We start from the raw sequence: 21,854 nt of genomic DNA, 5'->3' as shown, positions 1-21,854 counted from the left end.
TTTCTCCTCTTCCAAATTAGCCCCTCCCCCAGGAATCCCAAGTGGTCTCCCAGACAAGTGAAGCCAAACCTGCTTACTTTTCTGCCTCAAACAAGGTCAGCTAGATGGTACCACCTGTCGCATCATAATCATCCAGAATCCGGTCTACCCCCAACTTTTTTTGAAGTGCTTGCTGACGTAACCAAATCTGAAATAGCCTTCATTATTAGAAGAATATAAAAAATGAATCAAAACTGTTCAGAACATTATTAGGTTGGATAACTACATGGCCAGCAAAACTGTAAGAAATAACTGGAGGCCAAATGTGTATTTTTCTCCAGGGTGGAGGATACGGATGGGTGTAATCTAAGATGTTGCTAGTTACATGGCAGGTAATGTGTCATCCATAAAGGGAAAAAAGAGTTTTGAGTAATAAATACTTGGGCTGCAAACGATTTTCTATGAATAAAGAAAGAGACACCACCAGTCTGTTCACAGAAGTAACTGGCACTAAAGCTGAAAACTGGTAATACTACACCACAGAAGATACAAACTTGTGAAAAGGCATTATATCAAATATTACACTGGTCACTGGCACTACAGTGGCCTCTTCTATGAACCCAGTTGGATTCTGGACTATCATAATCATGTCCATCCTGTACTGGTGTGACCTACACTTCATTTTGTATGATACTGGGAGACAAGGGCTGATCTGCAAGGTTTCTACTTGAGAGTTTCGTATCTGTTGACAACATTTTAGATTCATCTGAAAGTGCCTGTGTTTTGGTAAGGGCCAGTTCTTGCTCAAAGCTCACAACTTCAGAAGATCATGCACAATGCAGCATAATGTTCCAGACAAATCAACTGATCCAAACTGAAGCATTCAGTAAGACAACATACACACACACACACACACACACACAGATAATTAATTCAAATTTCTATCACCACCCATCTCCCCCCAAAAAGGGGGACTCTGGGAGGTTTACACAAGAATTATCCTTTTAAAAGCATCAACATATAAAATTACAAAGTAAACAACCAAAATACTAAAATAATAAATATAAATATAAATATAAAATCCAAGTGGGAGAGATTACATTCGGTAGGGAGGACTCTATGTCACCAGTCACCCCCAGGAAGAGCTATTGCCCTTCCCACCCCAGGGGAGGCAGCAGAACCAGGTCTTCAAACCCTTCCAGAAGGTTGGGAGCGAAGGGGCCTGCCTCATCTCTGGGGGCAGAATGTTCCAAAGGGCGGGTGCCACTGCAGAGAAGGCTCGCCTCCTGGATCCCACCAAGTGAAACTCCCTTGCCAACGGGGTCCATAGCATGCCCTCTCTGCCTGCCCGGGTGGGATGGGTCGATGTAATGGGGATGAGACGGTCCCTCAGGTAACCTGGCCCCAGGCCATGTAGCGCTTTAAAGGTCATAACCAACACCTTGAATTGGACCCAGAAGCAAACTGGCACCCAGTGCAGCTCGCACAGTGGTGGTGTCACATGTGCTGATCTTGGCACACTCATAACTGCCCACATGGCCACATTCTGGACCAGCTGAAGCTTCTGGATACTCTTCAAGGGTAGCCCCAACTAGAGCGCATTGCAATAGTCTATGAGGGAGATGACCAGGGCATGAATGACTGTCCTGAGAGCATCTCGATCTAGGAAAGGACATAACTGTCGCACAACACAAAGTTGTGCAAAGGCCCTCCTGGCCACGACTGCCACCTGCTCTTCAAGCAGTTGTGAGTCCATATCATCATACAAATAGCAAGCACTCATGAACTAGCATCATCCGCTAATGATTTCTATGACATTGTAACAGAAGTACAAAAATGACACCCCAAAAATGATGTTTTTCCAACATTCTTCTCTATTTTAATGGACTATAGGACCCTTTAAAAGACAGCAATGACTTTTTATTTTGAATCTTGATCTACCATAGCTAGATGAGTCAATTTATCTAGAAAACCAGTATAGACAGAACTGCCCACTTTGGGCATATGCACTTATTCTCATCCTCATAATGCCTCCACTGGTCTCTAAAACCCCAAACCCTTCCATACTTTTGTATCTTTCTCCTGCTGCTGCATATCATTTAATGTGTTTAGTATATGGGATCTAATTATAGCTAATATTTCAGTGAACAAGTTCTGCATCCATTTTACCTGCTGAGGTTAGCGATCAATACTTTTACGTCCCTACATTTAGACTGTCACCAATTACAGACTTCATGGATTCTGTATCAAAACCACACCTCTCCCATTTTCCCCCTTTGGTTACTGTTCTACTTAGTGGAAGAGGTTTGCTTGTTCTTCTGTGATCTTCTGATTGACCCAACAGACATTTTGTACCAATAAGTGGATTTTTGGAACATTTGCTAGGGCTAAAACATTATCTACACTTTAGTTCTCTTATCATCTTGGAGATGGGTTTGATTTAAAGCAAACTGATTTAGATCACTGGTCAAGAGGGCTCAGCTTAATATTTGTCGTGATTTATCTTCCAGTCAGGAAGATTCTATAAATAATTCCAGTAAAACTGCATTCTTGTTTAATGTAACCAGAACATTCTCCAGTCTTCAAAGAAGTAATTTCATTTTTAAACAACACACAGCACAAAGCCATTCATCCCTCTTTTTCAGTCGGTCCTTAAAGATTTTAAGAATAAAATCATTTCCGAAATCTCTCCCCAGTTTGTTTCCTCACATTCAATTACCAGAATATTTAAACAATTATTGTATATTTTGTGAAGCCAGCAGTAGTGTTTAGTTTTGTTTAGCAGTAACCTGAGAAGAAAAAAATATGGCTACAGAGGACCCACTGTCCTTAAAGGCAGGGGGAGCAGTATGGCAGCATAAGAATATTTTGCAACCTAAAATCCTGCATGATCAGACATGCTTCCTTCAACTTCTTTAAAGCAGCAGTTGCTCTCATAAGGTTATTTCATTCAGAGAATGAGGCCTTGCATTTCTTTGCCTTCCACCTGCATTTAGTCACTTGCCTGTCTTACTCCCAAGGACAGGGGCCTCTTTCCAATGTTCTCAAGAACTTCCTTTTTTTGAAAGCTTGCCACCATAATTATGATTCAGTCAATAGAAGGCATCCTTCTGGATCAGAAACTTCCATCTTATTCTTCAGATCCTTGGGATTGCAAGTATGTTCTATTCACTTTGTTTCACTTTCCATCGTTCTTCCTGTCCCTTATTTTTACATTCAGACTCTTCCTTCTGTCCTGGTGTACTACATCACTTCATATTTTCTGTTCTTTAAACTTCTTTGCCTTTGCATTTTTACAGAGAAGTCAGTTTTCAAGCCCACTGATTTCAGCCATTAGTTTAATCCAGCCTTTCTCAACCTTTTTACCCTGGAGGAACCCTTGAAATATTTCTCAGGCCTCAGGGAACCCCTGCACATTCAGGCTCAAATAGAGGCTGCAACTTACAAAATTGTCATATTCGTTTCATGGGTAGGCCTGTATATATGCATTAACAGTGTTCTTAAACTAAAAATAAAGAATGAAATTTACGTCTCTAATGTGAAGTTGCCCAAATTTGAAATAATTTTTTAAATAAATCGTGATCTCCCAGGCAACCCCTAGTGACCTCCTGCAGAACCCTGGTTGAGAAACCCTGGTTTAATCTGTAGAGGAATGAGAGAAGCAGAAGTCTCTCATGCTTTCTTCCACAGTTTCAAAGCAGCTCAATTCTCTCCTTTCCCCCAAAATTTCCTCTCTGCTGCTTTGCTATTATCAAGTTTCCTACACTCAATCCTGGAAAGAGCCATGCCTTTGAGAACCGAAGTCAACAACTGAGAACCAAAGAAGAAAACTGTTAGTAGGATGGGTCTCCTACTCAATACAGTGCTAGCTGTAGAGAGTACAGTATTAGATATGGGCTCTGCAGCACTTTGGATTCCACGGGGAAAGCAGCGGTGTCATGTAATATCTGCTGGCGACTCCTTAAATAAGCAGCTGTATCTTTGTCCACAACTGCATGGCTGCCTTTCAAAGGAGCAGCACAATCCCAAGAAAGACACTTCTGGTTTAAAGAAAATCCTAGAGGTGATGCATTTGTGCTCTGAAACATGTTTTCCTTCAACTATGAAAGGCTGCACAGCCCGAACTAAGTATAGATGACAAAGCTATGGAGCCAGCAGTCCACACGGCTATGAAAGAATGTCAAAACAAAGGCAGTTTGGTGAAATTCCAATCAGCCAGTCTGGTTATGGTTCTTGCTTAAGAATAATGAAGAGCAGAGTGGAGAAAGTCTGTCACCTGTCACATCAGACACCACAATCATGTCACAACAAAATAAAGACAACAGTCTTCCCCAGCATAGCACTCTCCAAGTGTCCTGACCATGTTTCTTAGGGATACTGGGAGTTGTAATCTCAACACATCAGAAGAGCAGTGGATTGGGGAAGATTGATGCAATCTCCAGTATGTGATGCCGGCAACATTACACATCATGCTATGACAGGATTTGCCTTACAATGGTATGTTGAAAAGTCACAGCTGGCCTTCATTCACCATCATTCCAAGTTACAAACCATGGTATTCAAACTAAAATAAATTAGTTGAGACATCACGCTAAGTCCAAAACAAACACAACAACACACACTATGGCTTAGTGCAATATAGGAAAAACTGAATTGAGTCCTGGGCTTGGATCAAAACGTAATTATCACACCTACTCATTAATAACACCACAATACCACAGTTTGTTACAGCTTTTCATAATTTGTAAACCCAGGCCATCATAGGAAGAGGCATAGTACAGAGACTATGCAGGAAGATTGCCAGCACTCTCACTACAACCAATTCTTGCATGCTACTATTTGTCTGTCTAGTTGCATCAGCTTTCATCTGAATATGATTTATCAACACAATGAATGGCTTACAAGCAACACAGCACTGATAGTTAAATGGACTCTTACGTCTAGAGATAACACACCTTTAAGTAACAAACGCTGGAGAAAATCAATACGGTAGAACCAATACATTCATGATCCGTTTTTGAAAACCACATAAAGAACACTGATGCAGAAAGCTGGATGAGATGCACTTTTGATCTGATCCAGAAAGGCACTTATGTATTTGAAGAAACAACCCATTTTTAATTGAACAAGTTCTACAGTGCTTCATCTTTTTTTTTCCTTTTCATTAACAATTTATGCTTTCCCAACACTCACACTTTCCAAAACCATTTAATGGAGGGGAAATACCATTAAAAATGCTTCTTTCCAAGACGTTTCCAAGAATGCATTTTTCTTTCTCTACTTGACATGTACAGCTTGATCTTTAAAAACTGAGGGCAGAAATACATGTTATGGAAGATACAACGTTGTTCCCCAAAATAGCAACTATATGTCAAATCCAGTTCCTTTGTTGCAGATGGTAATGCTTATATATGTCATGACATCTGCTTGTGTGGGTTCTGTAAAGTAATCTTAACAGGAAAAATTGCTTCACTTTGTAACTTAGCCTGCCGTAATACAATTTTAAGTCTAAAGAGATAGACTAATGGCACATTCTCCTTCATGTTTGATTAACTGCTTCTATGAATTTCAAACTCTCAAAAAAATTTTGCTACATCAGTATAACAAGGGCATTATCACTCCTGTTGTCATAAATGACTATACACTAATGAGCTAGATACCAACACAGATATATTCTATTTGACACAATAAAACAATAAACAATGTTTTATTTTACATGAAAGAGCTGATAAAGCTCTGAAAAGAAGATTCTGAAGTTTAACTTCTGTCGTCAACTGACCATAGTTTAATATTATCTTGAAACTCTTAACTTGGTTAATCTTAATTATGACTTTCTGAATTCTCAGTCAGTACAGTCAACACATCTGGAGAACATTAGCCTTGAGAAAGGCTGCATAAAACTAACAAGTAGATGCACCCTCCTAGCAACGTAGAGCATTTGGATTGCATACGAAACAAATCAAGAATACTTCAATGCAGAAACTTACATTGCAAGCTTATTCCTCTACATTTACAGCAAAGGAAAAGATAATGTAATAGTTGGGCCCACCATGCCATTTATCTGGAGAGATCAAGAAATACGTTGCAATCACGCCAGCTACTTTTATTACTTTTCCATGTAATCTCAAAATGGCAAAAAAACACAGAAAATTTTGACTCATACCAATATACTGACCACAGACCAGACATAGTAGTGAAATTTTTCCATCCGAAAGTAAAGAAAATGCTGTGTCATTTACGAATGATGTTTAAGTCTGCTGTTAAAAATTGAGAAAGCCATTAGAAAAAAAGAAACTGCTCCATCTACATACTCTTCTAAGTAAAACATTTAGACTATGGGAAGTTATCTCAAACGTACATTTATTACATTAAAATGTCGTGGGGGGGGGTGAAGGCCAACGTGGTCCCAATGGTGGTGGGAGCACTCGGGGCTGTGACCCCCAAGCTGGGAGAGGGGCCCCAACAGATCCCAGGAGCAACATCAGAGCTCTCTGTCCAGAAGAGTGCAGGGCTAGGAACAGCTGAGATCCTGCGCAGAACCCTCTGGCAGAGGACCCAAGGTTGAGGAAGACACATACCAACCACAGGGGTAAGAAGAGAATTTTTCTTCATAGGATACCTGGGAGAGGGAAGAGTTTGTCGTAACTTACATCACAAGAATAAATCCTCTCTTTTAACATGCTGTGTTTTCCAACAGAAACAATTTCAAAGGACAATGAAAACATAGTGACTGGATTCTAACACTATAATACAATTCATAAATAAACAAGAAAGCTTTGTAGAGATTTTCCATTTTTCAAAGAAACAGCACTTCATGTAATATTTTTTTTTTAAATTATCTATCCAAAGAATCTCTCAAGATGAGCTTGACAACCTGGACAGATCCATGAGGGTTTCTTGCAAATAATATGAAAGCTGTTTCATATTATTTTTCATATTATTTTTCAGGATTTTTTTTTTCAGCCTCACAGTCTAGAGTTTATAAACCTGGGACAAGGATTCCATGGAGATTTGACCCTGCTTAGTTTTTCCAAAATCAGCCAAGGTCAGCTAAGTGCTGCCAGCTGAGGGGCAAAATATTCCACACACACGCATGCACATTTTACATATAAACACAAATTATTATCCCCGCAGATTCTCATACCTTAAGTAGCATCAACATCTTGCTTTCTAAGAATGAAAATGTGTGAGGAAATATAATTTGCATTCAAGAATCCTACTCTATTTGGATGTCAGCCCTACCAAGTTTAACAGGGCCAATCCCAGCTGAGCATGTATACAATTGCAACTTAACATTTATTTCAAAATAATCCTTACTTTCCAAAGTTCTACTCCAAATTCTTTTTCTTTTTTTCCCATTTGTTTTGTAAAAAGTTAACCGGTTCTCTCACAAGCACCACCACTAACTTCTGTTTGAATGGCTACATCATCTATTGTCTCCTATTCAATCCTTCTCCCACCAATAGTTTTTATGGACTTATTGTTTATCTCTTATCTCACTGATCCAAGAAGATGACAAAGAGAAAAAAAATAGGGAAAGACTGCAGATTTCTACTAGATAGTATTTCCCCCTTTATGCAAATCTATTTGTTCATCACACCCATGTTGCTTTAAAACCTCCTTCCTTTCTCTTTCCCACCCATCATCAGGGCAACCAAACAAGACATATTTTAAGCATTTTATATCTTACCACTGCCAGAGAAGATATACCTTGGTTAAAAGGTTCCAAATTCAACAGGACAAGAACTTGTTGGCAAGCTTTCAAGTTCTGTAGAATTTTCCCTCAGGCGAGGTAGTAGACACAGCCCCCCAAGCAGGTGAACTGTAGGGAAGAGATTTTTTCTGAAGCTATCCACTTTGCATTTATTCATAATAATAAGATGAAATGTGGGAGGAGACTAAAGACATTCAGATTAAGTTCTACCAGGAATGTCAGCTGTTTCAGCTTGCACCAAGATCTCTCCTTTGGACTGCTGAGTTGCAGAAATAATGGAGTTGTCCATTTTTGTAATATATCTGTGTGAATCCATTGTGTAAATTGGAGCCAGGGAATGTTCCATTTCTCTGGAATTCTCACGGTTCTGATTCTCTCCAGGTTTAAAGAAAATATAGTCACAATTATGCTAGCTTTCAGGCTAGACGCTCTGGCACATCTGCCCTTCAGGATTGGGACCACATCCAAAGAAAGCTTTACTATAATCTGTTAAAAATACATAGAATGCTCAGAAAGGGGCTGGGGCTTTACATTACAAAGATCTGTTTGATTCTTGTTAAGTGCTTTTGGTTATTATATTCTGCTAATGCTACTAAACGGTTTTCATAATATTTTAAGACTCTCTAGTCCTATATATGTAAGTAAGTGAACTCAATTGCATTTGCTGCTAAGCAGACTTGTAAAGGATACTGCTGACTTTTACCTCTTTCAGAAACATGAATTGGCAGTATGCTTTTATTTAGGTCTTGGATTCTGCTTCTTTGTACATTACCTTGAGAACATCTGGCCCATTTTTCAAAAGGCCTTGTTGAAGATTAAAAACATACGGCTTCTGGTTATGTATATTATACTTTAAAAGTAATGAAGCCTTCATTTGGTCAGAACTGCAAAATTGGCTTCACACATCCTGAGATCACACTTACTGTGACTTGTTTGGTTTTGACTTAACTGATTTGTAAGCCATGTTTTTTTAAAATAATTTTTATTAATGATTTTAACCAAAGCAAAAGATAATACAAAATAAGATTAAGAGAAAAAAGAAAAAGAAAAAATAAAGAAAAAAATAGTGCTGATAATAGAAAAGATATTTAAAGAAATGACTTCCATCTTCTTTATAGCAGTTACAAACAGACTTAATATCACTCTCTCTTTGAAATTACATAGATCACTTCTTCCCATATCCAACACTTTTCAATTGATAAATCCAAAAATCATTAACTCAGTTATATCTATTTTCAGCAAAAAGTCCATAAAGGGTTCACAGTATTTTCTAAAAATACTTATAGTCCTATCCCTGATGAAACAAGTCATTTTTGTATTCCTTTCTCTTACATAATATTCTGGCATTAAGATTAAGATGTTATTGTAGAACCTGCTCTCCATCCATATTTTCTTCCTCTCATCCTAAAAAAAAATTTAAGGCTTCAACAGCCCCCTCCTTACTATTTTCACCAAGTTTTTCTATAAGTAGTATAGGATTCTCCAACAGGATTCTTTTTCTTGTAAATCCTGTAGCAATCCATTATCTGCATCATTTTTCATCTCTTGACTTAATATTTGCATTTCCTCTGTTTATTATTTCTGTTTTATTTTCCAAAATTTCCAGCTTGACTTTGATTTGTTTCACCTCTCCACTCAATTGTCCTGCAGATTCTTCAATGTTATCAGTTAACAAACTGATTTGTAAGCCATGGTTAATGGAAGGATTCCCTAAGCTCAATTTTGCATCTTACAGGGGACCTCCAGGCTGCACCACTGCAATTCAGCAGCCAAACCCTGTGATTTTTCAGTAAAGGGCAAATGAATGCATTAAGCCTACCATGTCTCTTTAAAAATCCAAGCACCCTCATAAAACACAAATACAACATCTAAACCAAAACTGCAGCCTCCCACTTCATCACACATCATCTGATATGCCCCCTGGAACCACACTCCAGGCTGCAATAAAGCACATTTCCCAGGCAAAGAAAAGTTATGGCTTAGCATCATTTGTGAACTCTGACAATTGTGGCTTATTCAACAAACCAAGAGTAAGCAAACTTTGGCTTAGCCATTTCACATCTTTTACCTAGATTATATACATTTAGTAGAGGACAGGAGCTATATTTGGTTGCTACTCAAATGAGTAAAAGCAAATATGTTTGCAGTTGATAGCTCTATTTCATTCTAAGCAATACACCACCTTTTAAAGTAAGAAAAATTATAGCCTTTTGGGTAAACAATGGACTATTTAGAGAAGGGCAGAAACTACAAAGATTTCGTTCAAACATCTCCTTTTATCTCACAATACATCTGGAACATATTATTGGAAAAACAACAAATGGAACTACTACTCCACATATCCAAAGCTGCTAAAAATATTTTGCCAAATAAAATTAAGATTTGTGAAAGAAACCAAATGGATGTTGAGAGCTAATCTGTTTGCTCAGCAATAATCTTATCCACTCCATCTCTTCAGTCACCCACCAGAAAATATAAATTCGTAATGTTAGGGAATTAATAGTGAAGCCCTTTGTGTTCAATGGGGCATATTCTCCAATAATGGTGCTTAGGACAGTAACGAAGTGTTACTTTTTGATAAAGGATAGTGAAATGTTTGCCCTATGAAAACAAGAGAATTAGAATGCCAGTCTAAAACCTGCCCATCACCCACACAAGTAGATACAAGTAACTACCAATGACTTTATTTGTAATTTGTGTAGCCTGCACCCATTTAGTTACTGGTGAAGAACATCAAATATTCATTCATAGATCTTTAAATCTGGTCACTTTGATACCAGTACTGAAAGAGGAGTGGAACTTAACTGGACTCTAATGGGCTACACTTTAAATCAGATGATTATATGATAGTCAGGATATGAGGTCATATGAGTGACAATGATACTAAAACAAACTCTGATTGCTAAGTATGTGTTTAATAAATGATAGGATTTTATATGCATTAGAATGTGTGGATATCCAGGAATTATAAATGTTATGTAACTTGTAAACTTATTACAAATGCAATAGTGGAAGATACTGAAGAATTCTATAGGAACAGCAAGAGGTGTTAAATGCAACATCAAGGAAGGCTATCATATTAATAATGGGTAATCAAAGTAGGAAAATGGAGAAACCTAGAATTACATGAAGATTTCCAATAGACAAACACAACAATGCAAGAAATAATAATCAGCTTTTGCAAAGAGAATTCTGGACATTACCAAGATCTCCTTCAAACAAACAAATGCAGACTGTATACCTGAACATTACCAGATGGACACACTGGGATCAAATCAACTATGTAATTGGGCGGAAAAATGTAATGAAGATGCAGAAATTTATCAGGTTCCTTCCAGGTGCAAACTGTGAAGCAGACTATGAATTATTGGTGTCAAATACAAAGTTAAAAGATAACAGATAGTAAGTATGCTAACCTGAAGGACATACAGTCAGAATATAAGGTAACATAAGGAACCAATTTAGTATACTTAATTTATATGAAAGTGTACCTGAGCAGTTATGAGAAGGAAGAAGAGCAAACCAAAGCAGAAAAAAAGAATTACAAAACTTCAAAGGGGAAAGTGTCTTTGGATAAGCTATCATAAGAGCCAAACAAAGACAGAAGATGAAAGCTTTGGGCAACAAGAATGACTTAGGATGACTCAGTACAGACTCCTGACATCTAGCAAGGATGGACAAGGAAAGACATCTCTATCAAGAATAGCAACAAACAGAGGGAAATAAAAATGACACATTTTTTAAGAAATTGCAGATAGGTAAGAGGGAGATACTCAGGCATCATCACAGAAGAGCTCTAAAAGAGACAAATGAACTTAAAAGAAGATGGAAACACTATTCAATGGTTTACAAACTGGCTTAGAGCAGATGAAACACCCACTGCTGTCTAAAGATGCAGGGCAAGGGGAGTTAAAATGCTAAGAGCTTTATATAAACAAATATGAAACAAACCTTGTAGCCTACAGACTGGAAAAGATTGGTGTGTACCAAACCAAAGAAAGGAGACACAATAGAATCTGCAAACCAAACACTGAACTAATTTCAACAAAAGCAAGGTTTTATTTAAGATCTTATAAGGGAGAAGAGAGAGAGAGCGCAGTCAAATGAACAGGCAGAGTTTAGAAAAGGCAGAGGGACATGAGATCAGATAGCTAATGTAAGTTGGATAATGGAAAAGGCAAGAGTATATCAGGAGGAGACTTACCTTTGCTTCAATGACTATAGTGAAGCCTTTGGCTAAACTGTGCCAGAATGTGGAATATGTTAAGGCTAACAGATGCCAAGACAGTTGACTATTCTTCTGAGCAACCTCTACCCTGAACAAAAAGCTACTGTAACAAGTGAATTTAGAGAAACAGAGTAGCTCATAATAGAAAAGGAAGTGAGACAAGGATGCATGCTGTCCCCATATCTGGACAGGATGCATACTGTCCCCATATCTGTTTAATTTATACAGCCATTATATTTTAAAAACAGTAGAACAGGAAGAGACAACCAGTTTGGTGTAGTGGTGAAAGCCTCAGGCTAGAAATCTGGAGTCCGTGAGTTCTAGACCTGCCTTAGGCACAAAGCCAACTAGGTGACTTTGGGCCAGTCACTCCCTCTCAGCCCTAGGAAGAAGGCAATGGCAAGCCACTTCTAAAATCTTGCCAAGAAGACTGCAGGGACTAGTCCAGGCAATCGCCAGGAGTCAATACTGACTCAAAAACACCACAAAAAAAAAAACTGGAAGAGATGACAGCTGAAATCAAATAGGAGGGCCAAATACTAACAAACTGAGATATGCAGAGGACTCCACCTTCTTAGGCAAAAGCAATGGCTTAGAAGAGCCCACTATGAGAGTAAAAATGGAAAGCAAAAAATTGGGGGTAACTTTTATTTATTTTTATCCCACCTTTATTATTTTTTTTATAAATAACTCAAGGCAGTGAACATACCTAATACTACTACTCCTATTTTCCCCACAACAACCCTGTGAGGTGAGTTGGACTGAGAAAGAGGACTGGCCCAAGGTCACCCAGCCAGCTTTCATGCCTGAGGCGGGACTAGAACTCACTCTCTCCTGGTTTCTAGCCCAGCACCTCAACCACTAGGCCAAACTGGCTCTTTACATTACATAGTAAAAAAAAACAAAGGTAATTAAAATCAACATGTTTAGTGAACATTCAGTTAATTGTGAAAAAGTTAAGGTATTGATAGCTTTGTTCTCTTGGACTCAAGGGTAGACAAAGATGAACAGAAGTTAAGAGATGAATTCTAGGAAGGCAGGCAATGGCAGACTTCAACTAAGTCATAAAGATTTGGGCCCAGGGACAGAGCAGATCTCAGTTCCAAATTGTTTTGGTCTTTTCCAAAAACAGATGTTTTCAAATGGTCCTAAGTAGTGTTGAAAGGATTACAGGTAGTCCTCCGGTTACAACAGCAACTGGGACCAGAACTCCCGTCACTAAGTGATGCAATCATAAAGTGCAACATCACATGACTGCATTGCTTAGCAGAGGCTGTCCCGGTTGCCATCGTAACCCAGAGACCATGCAGGTCATTAAGAGAGGACCTCACGTGACTGTTATCCTAGGCAAGCAAGCTAGTGGGTAAGAGGAGCGGGCGGTGGGTGCTACTGAGTGTGGATAGGCACTACAGAGTGCAGGTGGGGCAGGGGCCGCTATGGAGCGTGGGTGAGCAGGGGGCTGCTACAGAGTTCTCCTGGGATCTTGTACTCCATAGTGGGGATCCTCAGGAGAAAAAGCAGTGAGAGCAATTTACAGAAGTGACTTGCAACCTTCCCTGCTGGCTTTCCACAAGCAAAGTCAATGGGGAAGCCAGCAGGGAAGGTCGCAAATGGTGATCATGTGACCAGAGCTCGCTGCAGTGTCATAATCGTGATCAGGGGCACTCGCTATCACATGACCATGGGGATGCTGCAGTGGCCAGAATTCCAAGAACCAGTTGTTAAGTCCCCTTTGCTGAGCACCATCGTAACTTTGAACAGTCACCGAATGAGCGGTCGTAGTCCGAGGACTACCTGTACTATAGAAATCTTTCATTTGTGTCGTAAGAAGCAGTTTTAGATTCTTTATCACCAAAGAATCATTTTAGAAAGATGTTGAACACGTAGCTATCAGAATTATCAAGGGCCCAAATACTGACAACTGAACAATTCTACCCTTTAAGTTGTTAAATTAACGCTGTTCAAAATAATTTAAGCAGGTATAATTTGCACAGAACCAAAAACCAGTTATACAAGAAACTGAGCTGGGCTGTGAATCAACAAGGATGGAATTTACACGCTTTTATGCTGTGAAGGACAATATACAAAACCGCTGGCAGATGTTGTAGAAGCCTGTATATCTTGGCCCAAGCCAAAATTCTACCTTCCCAAACAAAGGCAACTCAAGGTGGTGTAATAAGAGACATCACTGAGCAGCTGCTTGAAAATAAAGGTGGTTTTAATTTGCTTTTGTTCATGTTAACTCTTACCAAAAGGTAACACTTTCGAAGCAGAATCTAAGAAATTAGTACTCATTATAATTCATGCAATACAAAGAACAGCTCTAGTATTTAACAAGAGCTACACAGGAAGAAGTAGTTCAGTTTGAGCTTGTCCAGATAAAAATAATTTGCATGAAATATGAAAAAGCAGCTAAAGTGATGATATTTGGAGGGGGGGAACACACTGCAATAGATGCACTGAGTGAAGAAAAGAGGAGTGAAGATTAAAGCACTGGAAGAGAGAATTTTAGTCACCTCCATGCTGTTTTCTCACCTTCTCCAAAAAGATAAGATTTGCCTCTGAAGTTGCTCTTTGCAGACCTTGAAAGCCTTGCATGGCAACTATTCAATTGATAAAAAAGAAGGCACGCCAAAGTCAGATTTCAAAATAGTATGTCATGCTAATTCTAGTTTGACCATTGGTGGTGATATCCATCCATCTGCTTGAAGCACCTAGAATGCTGGTTGAATTCTTCAGCTAACATTTGTACAGCTGCACCCAGGATACAGAGTGCCAGTTTGGTGTAATGGCGAGGGCACCAGGCTAAAAACTGGGAGACCATGAGTACTTGTCCCACCTCAGGTATGAAGCCAGCAGGGTGATCTTGGGCCAGTCACTCTGTGTCAGCCCGAGGGAGGAAGCAATGGCAAGCCACTTCCAAAATCTTGCCAAGAAAACAGCAGAGACTTGTCCAGGCAGTCACCAGGAGTCAATACTGACTTGAAAGCACACACACTAGCAAACAACTAAGTGTGCAATATTCTCAAGTGACACCAGGCATCTGTATTTGTTGTTCACAGATTTGTAGTGAAGTACAAAATACGGTGGCGCTGCGGGTTAAACCGCTGAGCTGCTGAGCTTGCCGATCGGAAGGTGGGCGGTCCGAATCCGCATGACGGGGTGAGCTCCCGTTGCTAGTCCCAGCTCCTGCCAACCTAGCAGTTCAAAAACATGCAAACGTGAGTAGATTAATAGGTACCGCTTCGGCGGGCAGGTAATGGCGTTCCGTGTAGTCACGCCAGCCACATGACCATGGAAGTGTCTACGGACAAACGCCGGCTCTTCAGCTTTGAAACGGAGATGAGCACCACCCCCTAGAGTCAGACACGACTGGACTTAATGACAACACAAAATACGGAGTTTGTAACAATTTTTGAAGCATATATGTGATCAAGCATGTCATCCCCAATGCTTACTCATATAGATATATACACTTCCAAAATATTTATGACGCTAAAAGGCATTTACTTCTATGGTTCAATGACAAGGGTTGCTTGGATATAAGCTCTATTTAGCCTGACATTCTATCAATGTCTGAAGACTTGCTCACACATCAAGGCTTAGCCTTACAATCCATCCTGCATTCAAAGGGATGAGATTTTTTTTTATTGGTGTGGGTCTGGGTCCACAATTAGAAATGTAGAGATGAGAGATGATTCGATCCCTCCATGATTATAAAACAAAGCAAAAAAGTGTATTTAATCATACCTGCTTTTGTAACTCTTCTTGTTTATAGCAAGTTGTGTCTCCTGCCATGTAATTAACTTCTCATTTTCCAAGCATAAAAGGTCCCTTCCAAAAATTACAAAAGATGTAATTTGCATTATACTTGGTTTAATTTGGAGCACTGTTTCCTACAAAAGCATTATCAGCTCTTGAGAATACAGCTCTGCTTCTTAATTTGCAAAAATACGCCTCGGACAGCCTACCTTCACATAGTTATGTGGAAATGGAAAAATAGGACAGATAATCCAATACATTTCTGTCCCAAAGCTGATCCTGCAATTGAGATATGTGTGTTATACTACTGTAGAATCAATTGTGTGTTTGTGTGTGTGTTTTACATATAAATAAGTTCCCTAAATAAGTTGCTGTGGACCACAAGATTTTCTCCCCAAGTAAATTTGTAAATCTCAGACTGCAAACACATGTAGTCATAACTGGAAATAAATCTCAACACAAACAACAGGTATTAGATTTAAATTGCTTATGATAAATGCATTAGAGCAGGTATGCTGCAAACAGTTTATCTGCAACAGTTGATAGCCACTTTTGGACCAGTGTTTTCAGGTTTAACAGCTGAAATCTTAGACATACCTATTTGTTTCATGATATTTTTAAATATCCAAATGTATATTTCTGTATTTATAAATGTATAAATACACATAAGGCCATGTATTTATAAAAAAGCATGCATATGATTGAAATAGATAATTATTTTTAAACATCAGCATTCAATGCTTTTTACAGACCAACCTAAAGAAAAAGGTCACAGTCCAATGGAAGAGCAATTCTCTGCTTGTGGGAGATCCCAAATTAAACTTTCAGCATATCCAGACAAAATTGGAAAAGCTGCTTGAAATATTGGGATATTACAGCCATAATGTAGAATACTAGGCTTGATGAACCTCAGATCTGACTCAGTGTTTGGACTCACATATTCTCTTGTGCTATCCCTTTACACCAAAATCCATGCACCACATTAGGCTTTTATACATTATTTACAATGTAAACTTATTACTGTATATTATTCTTTATGACACAATTCAAAATTAATTCAAAAGTTTTGAATAAACTTCCTCTAGATGGCCATATACCTGCAAAAGGTTATAAACAGAACACCGGGAATGGGTCAGAAGTTCACTGTTGAATTACAAGTACATGGCAAATTTTACCATATCAGACAAACAAAACATTGCTATTTTTGCATGGTTAAATGCACTGTGAACTGTTTCCCTATTCTCCTGCTTGGAATAGTGCGTTTCTTTCATATTATTTTTAAACACACCATGGAGATTTTATTTAGAAGAGAGGAGGGGTGGAGAGGCTAATAAAAGTGAGTAACGTTTCTTAAAGATGGCAGCACTACTTATAAAATATTTTAGAAGAAGCCAAACTAAGCATTTGAGAAAGTGTTTTAAAACTCAACAATTTGACGCTTCTAGTGTTAGGAGATTGATAGAGGCATGATGCACAGACTTCTACTCAAGGAAAATATTAATATTCAAGAGATATTGCACAATCAACTCCCTCCAAAACGGTCCATTTAGAATATGTAAAAAATGACACGCATAACCCTCTGGCAGGTCTGGACCATATCTAGAGACTGATTATTCAAGAATATCCACATATTAAATTCCTTTGACATGCAGAAATCCAAAGGCAAAGGCTTAGGTTTAAGGTATTTCTGTCTGATCCAAGACAAGTCAATAGGAACCCTCAATAATTTTTCTCTAGTTTAACTTTCAGTATAGGAGTGCAACAATAAAGTGTCTACTGCACCTGTTTTTAACGTGTGCTAATCTCACTAGTGCAGTGTTTTTCAAACTTGGCAACTTAAAGATGTGTGGACTTCAACTCCCAGAATTCCCTAGCCAGCATGGAGAACTCCACATCTTAAAGTTGCCAAGTTTGAAAAACACTGCACCAGAGGAACAAATGATCAGGCTCAAATTATCATACTTTGGACACATTATACGAAGAGCTAACTCTGTGGAGAAGTCTGAAATTCTGGGAAAGATGGAAGGAAAGAGAAGCAGCGGATGACCAGCAGCAAGGTGGATGAAGTCAGTTACAGTGGCAATGGGGGAATGTTGGAAGAACTGAAGGACCAGGTAACATGCAAAACACATGCAACTTCTCCAGACTCACTGGCTGGACTGCACTAACCCTAAATGTGGTTTGTTAGATTATTGCCTCACAACCTGTATGAACTCAGCTGCTGCAGTTAAATCCATGTTTTATGGCTTAGGTGTTGTACAAACCCAGTCAACTGTGGTTTACATGATACACCACAGTTAAAGCATTATTCAATGAGATGCATAAATCAGCTCAGTGAACATCATCTGCCATTTAACTTCATGTTTCCCAATCTGGTCTTCTCCAAACGTGGTGGGAAAAACTCCCAGAGTTCCTCCTCATGCTGGCAGAGAATTCCGGAATTCTAATTTTGATGCATCTTTGACAGCACCAGGTTGGGGAGGGCTGAACTTACCTATTTCAGACTGGGAAGTCATTTGTGCATCTCTCATCTGGATGAAAAGGTACTCTGCTTGTCATGATTCTGTATAGTCAACAGCAGAGTTCCTTCCTATGTTTGGCAAACAGTATACCATTTCTACCAGCAGCTCCCTCAGGCCTGTCTTTTGCTGGAGATCAACCCTCCTCTTCTCATAAGGAAGATTATGATTTTTACTGTAATGTGTGTGATGGGTTACAATGTTAGCACATATCTCTACCACAGTGTAGAGATCTCTAGCACAGCTGGCTGGGGAATTCTGGGAGGTGAAGTCCACCTATCTTAAAGCTGCCATGGTCAAGAAACACTGCTCCAGCAACCATATACACTTTATTTGCCATTCTCCTAGCCCTCTAAATTTGCCCACAAACCCTTATTCTGCTTCACATTCACTGCACTAAGCTGCACAAGTTTGGACAAACAAAAAAGCACACCTACTCTATTTTTATACTTTCGGCACAGAACTTTCAACACAGAGGTGGAAAGAGGGCCAATGAACACCAAAATATCTGCAAGAATATCATACACGCGCCCCACGCTCATTTTCCACCCTAACCCCCCCCCCATTTCTGCTGCAACATGGGAAGACCCAGAAGTAAACACCTCCAGGATGAAAACTTGCAGGCATATCATCAGCGCCAGGAAAGTTACAGGATTTCATCAATGTTGTTTTCTTTTTTCAACACATCCTTGGTATCAGAACTGCAGAGTTCTTGCAAAAATTAATAAACATCCAAACAAGCTTCTACAAGCCAGAAAGGCACGTTAGATCGTATGATTAAGAGCAACTGTCCTAGACAAACTGCGCCTACACTTTAACACTTAATTGAGCAGCCCATTCACTAGTTGCTTGTGTTTCCAGGAGATAACCATGCAAATGAGGGAGCCCCATCTCCGGAGCACCTCACCCCATTTGCCCTTCCCCTTTCCCCAAGAGACAAATATCCCACATGTTGGCAGCTTTTCTAAAATTGCGGGGGGGGGGGGGGGAACCATTCCTCTGAGAAACGTGGCCTACTCAATGATAACCACAGCAAAAGGTGTTTTTTTTCCTCCCATAAAGTGAAAGCCCTCTTCGGAAAGAGTTGTCCAACTCGTGCGTTACTTCTATGTTTAACTAAAATGAGGTGGCAGCACGGCATTTCTTCAAACACAAAGAAACCTCCAGCAAACACAATTCCTTCTCACAGGCGTGTGGAGTCTATGATTTCTTGTTTAATGTTTGTTTTTCCCCTCCCTCACCCCCCTTGGGCCTGGACTTGCTAGAAAGCCTGGGGCTGGATTTGAAATCCGTGCAGGAACTACAGCCGGGGAAGAAACTTGCACAATGCGGAGTAGAGTGAGAAAAGACGGAGTAAGTGTGCGCGCGTTACAACCACCGCCGTGTATTAGGCGAGGCGATAGCCTTTGCTCCCGAGGCAGCCAAGCACCGTACAAGTCCCAACGACAACTGTGAGGAGACCGACGCGTCTTTTAGTCCCGTTAGAAGCGGCACCCAGAGTCTCGTCCCACACGTGAGGTGGTCGAGAAGCGCGGGCACGAAAGGCTCCCCTCGGCGGGAAGAGCGCACGTTTGGGGGACCAGTGGAGAGGCAAGTCTGCGGCAGCGAAGAGGAGGAGAGCCGCCGGCCGACCGGGCACTTGCGGGCTTCCCCCGCGCATAACAACAAAGAGTTGAGGCCCCAAACGTCACCCGCGACCCTTCGCAACTGTGTATCTCGCCCCCCGGACTCGGAAATAAATCTCGGCTCGCTCCGGCGAAGCGGCACAAAGCGGATGGAGCGGCGCCCCCGGCCACGCCAAGACTCTGGCGAGAAGCTACGGGTTTCCCCGCCCGCGCTCTCGGCTGGCTTCCCAACCGGCTGAACGCCACAGGAGCTCGGCGGCAGCTCTGGAAAGTTTACGGGGGGGGCGAGGAAGGAAGGAAGGAAAGCGAGGAAGCGGCCGCGGCTCCCCAACTCTCTTCCGCGCTTCCTCCGGGGGCTTTGGACCTCTGGCTGCGCGCGTCCCACACCGCGCCGAAACCTCGGCGGGGCGGGGGAGAGGGAGTCCGCCGCCGGGCCGTCCCCTCGCGCCCGCCGAGCAGCAGCCTCGGCCCCCTCACTTTTCCTCTCCGCCCGCCTGCCTCCCTCCCCTCTCCAGGAAGCGCCATATTGATCCCAGGCGTCCTCGTTCACTCCCTCCTCCTCCGGCTGCTCCTTCCTCGCCTCTCTCTGCCCCCTCGCCCGAGAGGTCGCCCCCCCGACCCCGGGTCCCCGCCGCGGCCCCCGAGAGCGCCCCCACTCACCTTGGCGATCGCCTTCCTGTACCTGGTGACGGCTTGCTCGATCAGGCTCAAAACTTTCATGTGCCCGTCCCCGCAGGGGACGACCACCCGCGTCCTGCCGAAGCAAACGGTGACTTTCATCTTCCCTCCTCCGAGCCTTCCTCCCGGCGCGGTCTCCCGAGAAAAGCGGCCGGGCGGCTCTCCGCGCTCGCGATGATCTGCTCGGCAGCCCGGCGGAGGGAGAGCCGCGTTCGCTTCGGGGCGCCCCTCGCGCTGCCCCCGGCCACCAGCGCCCAGCGGGAGCCCGGCGCGAGGGCGGGCGGCTCAGCCTGCGGCGAACAAGTCGGCAGAGTCCCACCGCTGCGCTGGGGGAGGATCGGGCGTCGGTTCACATGCTGCGGGCCGGGAGGGGGAGGGCGCCGCCAGCGCTACGCACGCCTGCTCGCTGTTCGCCCGCTCCCTTCCTGGCGCGCCCGCCGCTGCCTCTGGCCACCTGTTTGGCGTCTCTCCTGAGCGCAGCCAGGCGGCGGCTGTCGCTGCCTTCGCCTCGCCTCGCCCCGCTCCTGTGGCGGGGAAGGGCCGGACTGTCTCCCCGCCAAGGCTGTGCAGGGTATTGCCTTTCACAATCCCTTGATTCCCCCCCCCCCAGCATACCTGGGAGCCCCCGCGTTGCCTCTCTTGCTGCAGATCGATTAACGGGGGGGGGCAGTAGTTTCCACCCATCTTCGGCGCATTTTTTCCCCTAGCACTTCTAAAGTTAATCTCGTTTTGGTGGGTTGCTTGCCTAGCTGCGGAGTGTGCCTCCTCCCCCGGAAATTTAGCCTTGCTCAGAAGGCCACGATAATCCCCTGTCTCGTTACTTAGGGGTAAAAATTCACCAAGGTCAGGCTATGCTTTCAGGACACACTGATTTGCAAACTAACCATCCAACCAGATTTCACCCTAGCGTAATTGGGCCAATCTAGCTTGTGTGGCTAATGTATCTTGCAAAATTGGGGTAAATGAATGGGCCACGATCAATCCTGGATAAACCTGCCATCTGAACACATCCTCTAGATTTAGTAAACATTAATTCTGTTTGTACAGCAAAAATCTACAAGAAGGGCACAGCCCCGGATATTAGCGTTTACTTTGAGGTAAGTACATCTAACTTTGTGTTATTAGTAAATATACCAAGGATAATGGAAAAAGCCAGGGAGTTTCAGAAAAACATCTATTTCTGTTTTATTGACTATTCTAAAGCCTTTGACTGTGTGGACCATAACAAATTGTGGCAAGTTCTTAGTGGTATGGGGATACCAAGTCATCTTGTCTGCCTCCTGAAGAATCTGTATAACAACCAAGTAGCAACAGTAAGAACAGACCACGGAACAACAGACTGGTTTAAG

At 41.6% G+C, this 21,854-nt stretch overlaps 1 protein-coding gene across 8 annotated transcripts in view; it reads right to left on the bottom strand.

Annotated features, from left to right (window-relative positions):
* Nucleotides 1-20,932, bottom strand: part of PARD3 (par-3 family cell polarity regulator) — a 581,236-nt gene extending 560,304 nt beyond the window's left edge. For 5 of the 8 annotated variants that reach the window (XM_063303440.1, XM_063303442.1, XM_063303441.1 and 2 more), the window contains exon 1: nt 20,488-20,930. In XM_063303440.1, the coding sequence (XP_063159510.1) occupies nt 20,488-20,607 (120 nt within the window). In that variant the 5' untranslated portion in view covers nt 20,608-20,930. Of the gene's footprint in view, nt 1-20,487 lie in introns of all 8 variants that reach the window. The other 3 variants (XM_063303447.1, XM_063303448.1, XM_063303444.1) reach the window with 2 other exon arrangements.
* Nucleotides 20,933-21,854: the final 922 nt, after the last annotated feature.

This window comes from Candoia aspera, chromosome 4 (genome assembly GCF_035149785.1).
Source record: "Candoia aspera isolate rCanAsp1 chromosome 4, rCanAsp1.hap2, whole genome shotgun sequence".
Classification (NCBI taxonomy): domain Eukaryota; kingdom Metazoa; phylum Chordata; class Lepidosauria; order Squamata; family Boidae; genus Candoia; species Candoia aspera.
The sequence above is the reverse complement of the archived record's forward strand: the minus strand, read 5'-3'. Positions and strand labels throughout refer to the sequence as shown.